The sequence below is a fragment of the Eimeria mitis genome, genomic scaffold (genome assembly GCF_000499745.2).
Source record: "Eimeria mitis Houghton genomic scaffold, Emh_scaff1124, whole genome shotgun sequence".
In the NCBI taxonomy this organism is placed as follows: Eukaryota; Apicomplexa; class Conoidasida; order Eucoccidiorida; family Eimeriidae; genus Eimeria; species Eimeria mitis.
In genome coordinates this window covers 5,822-6,128 of record NW_013567733.1, presented here as the reverse complement: position 1 = coordinate 6,128, position 307 = coordinate 5,822, and the positions used below count along the sequence as shown (strand labels likewise).

The window sequence follows — 307 nt, the reverse complement described above, 5'->3', positions numbered from 1 at the left end:
TGCTGCTGCTGCTGACTTGAGGCTGTCGTAGGTTGCGTTGGTGATGGCTGGGTTAGCGCAGAGACAGAGCGAAGCCCCAAACCCTCGATAAAACCCTAAAGGGCCTGCATGCATGCAGCAGCAGCAGCAGCAGCAGCAGCATCATCATTATCATCAGCAGCAGCAGCAGCAGCAGCACCATCATCATCATCATCATCATCATCAGCAGCAGCAGCAGCAGCAGCAGCACCATCACCAACACCATCATCAACACCATCAGCAGCAGCAGCAGCAGCAGCACCATCAGCAGCAGCACCATCAGCACCAT

General features: G+C 55.4%; 1 protein-coding gene across 1 annotated transcript in view; it reads left to right on the top strand.

Moving 5' to 3' along the window:
• Window positions 1–108: 108 nt before the first annotated feature.
• The window catches only part of EMH_0030100 (uncharacterized protein), a gene marked incomplete at both ends in the record, with an annotated part of 459 nt that continues 260 nt past the window's right edge, over window positions 109–307 (top strand). Inside the window, one exon of the mRNA XM_013494379.1 lies at window positions 109–304. Within this exon, the coding sequence (XP_013349833.1) occupies window positions 109–304 (196 nt within the window). The remainder of the gene's footprint in view (window positions 305–307) is intronic.